This window comes from Diceros bicornis, chromosome 7, assembly GCF_020826845.1.
Source record: "Diceros bicornis minor isolate mBicDic1 chromosome 7, mDicBic1.mat.cur, whole genome shotgun sequence".
Taxonomy (NCBI): domain Eukaryota; kingdom Metazoa; phylum Chordata; class Mammalia; order Perissodactyla; family Rhinocerotidae; genus Diceros; species Diceros bicornis.
Genome location: NC_080746.1, coordinates 13,156,998 through 13,160,686, shown reverse-complemented (window position 1 = coordinate 13,160,686; position 3,689 = coordinate 13,156,998). Strand labels below are relative to the sequence as shown.

Here is a 3,689-nt window from a genome sequence, read left to right as displayed (position 1 = left end):
TACCTTCATTTTCCATGAATTTGACTACTCTAAAAATCTCATATAACTGGAATCATACAGTATTTATCTTTTTGTGACTGGCTTATTTCACTTAACATACTGTCCTCAAGGTTCATTCATGTTGTAGCATATATCAGTATTTCCTTCCTTTTTAAGTCTGAATAATATTCCGTGTATGTATATACCACATTTTGTTTATCTGTTCATCATCAATAGACACTAGGATTGCTTTTATCTCGGCTATTGTGAATAATGCTGCTATGAACATACTATGAATATGAATATCTCTTTAAAACCTGCTTCCAATTCTTTGGTATATATACTCAGAAGGGGAATTGCTGGGTCATATGGTAATTCTATTTTTAAATTTCTGAGGAAGCACCATACTGTTTTCTATAGTGGCTGCTCCATTTTACGTTCCCATCAGCAGTGCACAAGGGTTCCAATTTCTCCACATTCTAGCGAACACTTATTATTTTCTTTTTTTTTTAAACTGATGGCTATCCTAATGAGTATGAGGTGATATCTCATTGTGAATTTGCATTTCCCTGATGATTAGTGATATTGAGCATCTTCTCATATGCTTGTTGGCCATTTGTCTGTCTTCTTTGGAGAAATGTCTATTTATGTCCTTTGCCCATTTTTAATCAACTTATTTGTTTTTTGTTGTTGATACAGTAAGATTTTAAGAAGTGGTGTATGCATATGTCTGTACATGTGTATTTTAAATAAAATTTTACGTGAGTGCTTTGCTACAGTCTTAGATATACGAAATGTTTAAACTGTTTAAAATTTTTCTTTCAATGCCAAACAATCATTATAACACTGATTTAGAAGTGACCAAAAAAGTGGTTGGAGTTCATTCAGATTTCAGCTTTCATATATCTTCAATTTTACTTAAATGAGCATATATACTTAACTTAGTGCATGTTAGTGTTCCGTATCCCAATTATTTCACTCATGTTCCTATTTTTATATGCATAAATATGCAATTACATCCTAATTTGAAAGGCTAAGTAGTACCCATTTATTCATTTATTTAAATTTACGAGGGATGCTTACTATGTCACTGGGCTATGTCTTGTGAACACAATAGTGAATAAGACAAACATAGTCTCTACTCTTATGGAATTTTCCATTGTATAGAAAAGAAATCAATTGAACAAGTTTAATTATTAGCGTGGTCAATATCTGTCCATAAACACTATCCAGGCTTTACCAGATATTATAGCATGTGGATTCTTCTGCCAATATCCAGCATTAATATGACAGTAAACTAAGAGCAGAATTGCTTGAATCTAGCATATGATCAAGGAAAGGCATTCCCAAAGTGTGGAAATAAGATTCTGTGTGATCTCAGATTTGCTAGTCAGGTTAGGAGGGACCATAGAAACCTCATATTGCACCTCAAACCATTTATCAATGCTTAAGTGGGCTTCGTTTTGTCCTTTTTGTCTCATGTCTTTTGTCAAGGCAGCAATTTATTTTATTTGAGATTTTCACTTTTTTGTTTTGTTTTAAAAGTTTCAAATAGGATGGAAACTTTTGGGAGTAAAAATGGAATACAAAAACTACAAATCACTAAAATGTCATAGAAAATAAGGGCTGGTATGTCTGTAGGATCTTCAGAAAACAGTGCCCCTTCTTTCTCTCTGGATTCTGGAGAAAACTGAGAAATAATTATTAACTCCAGTATTATTGGGGGCCAAGTTGGAAAACGTAACTTGGTGAGAGAACCAGAAGAGTGTGGTCATTGAACATAATAATTAGGCCTTCATTTCTTGAAACAATGCAGGATAGAAGGCTTTCCAATCCTTTTCCACTGAAGAGTAATTTGGGATATTGGCAGCACGGTACAGTAGGAAAACCGTAATAGTAGGAGTTAAGAGGGTTTGGGTGCAGGTCTGGCTTTACCATAAGTAGATGCGTTGTGAAGGGCAGGACACTTATTGCCATATCTCAGTGCCACCATCAACAGATGGGTACAATGGATAGTGGCACAGAATAAATGGAGATAATCGTAAAGTCAATACATAAACATGACCTATGTTGGTGCATATCTTACTAGTTATTTATTGAACACTTTCCTTGTATCACAAGCTCTGGAGAGAGGTAATGAGGAGGAGTAAATTGCCAAGCAGGTCTTTTAGGGCAGTCATGTGGTAGAGGGATTAAGAGTAGGGGCTTTGGAGTGAACTGGATCTGAGTTTGAGGTCTGGTTTGCCACTTAATGTGCAACCTTGGGTCCATTATTTGAAGTTTCTGGTCCTCACAGCTCTTTTTACAAAACGGAAACTCTACTTTATGAGGAGTGATGTGAAGATTAAATAAGATGGCATCTGTGGAAAATTTATCATAGTGCCTAGAAAACAGATCATGTTCTATAAACGATAGTGAATACTATTCTTAGCATCATGGAGATACTGAAATGTTTATAGGAAGAAAAGGGGAATAATTACATTCTAAATGGAGCCAGGAAAATTGGCTGCCTATTATATGGATAAGAAATCCCTCTCCAGCTGCTTTCCATACTCCTTGGATTCCTTCCTCAGGGATTAAGGCACTGAGGATAATATTAGTTATAGAGTTACAGGAGTTAGAGAGACACACAAACATACAAAAGAATATTAGGCAAACAAAATATGATGCTTTAGAGGAAGCATTTTCTATTATCTGTTTATCTATTTAAGAAGAGGAAATAGGAGGATAATATTAAGAGACAATAATTTTCTAAAATCCATTACAAAACCCATAATTTATTCCACCACAGTAAATACTACATTGTGGAACACCCTTTTTAGGGATCTTTTCACTTCCTTGTTCCTTAAGGAATAGATTAATGAGTTCAACATGGGTGAGACTATATTATTTAATATTTGCACCACAGCACAAATCAAAGGGTTGGGTGTGGGCTGCAGGTAGATGATGATTACAGGTCCATAGGCACAGAGGATTGCAGTGAGGTGGGCACTGCAGGTAGAGAAAGCTTTCTGCCTGCTCTCTGCTGAACGGATTCTCAAAATGACAATCCCGATATGCGTGTAGGAGACACAAACACTGAACCAAAGCATTAAAGCCAGAAAGCCAACAGTAATGGAACCCACTTTCTGGGCCAGGGAGCTGTCAGCACAAGCAAGGGGCAAGACAGCAGGAATGTCACAGAAGAAGTAGTCCACGTGATTGGGGCCACAGTGGGTTAACTGGAAGGTAAAGGAGGTCAGGATGGTGGCATGAAGAGAACCCACCAACCAGGCTGCCATGACCAAACCAACACAGACTCCAGGTCTCATGATGAGCATATACCTCAGTGGGTGACAGATGGCAACAAAGCGATCATAAGCCATCACAGAATAGAGGCAGCCTTCACTAGATCCCAGGAAATGATAGAAGAAGAGCTGTGCAACACATCCCTCATAAGAAATGGCTCGGCTTTGGCCAGAGAGATAGAATAGCATCTTGGGACAGGTTACAGATGGAAACAACATGTCAAAAATAGATAGGAGTCCCAAGAAGAAATACATGGGGGTGTGAAGGGTAGAGGAAGAAACAATTGCTGTAAGGATGAGTAAATTTCCAAGCAGGGTGAAGAAGTAAATTAATGAAAAGATGACGAAGAGCACAGTCTCCAGTCCCTCTGTCTGAGGTATTCCCAGGAGAATGAACTCATTCAGCTCTGTGTGATTTCTCAT

General features: G+C 37.4%; 1 protein-coding gene across 1 annotated transcript; it reads right to left on the bottom strand.

Moving 5' to 3' along the window:
* Positions 1-2,756: 2,756 nt before the first annotated feature.
* LOC131407864 (olfactory receptor 10N1-like) lies at positions 2,757-3,689 on the bottom strand. Its single transcript, XM_058544464.1, has one exon. The coding sequence runs from the start codon at positions 3,687-3,689 to the stop codon at positions 2,757-2,759; it is 933 nt and encodes a 310-aa protein (XP_058400447.1).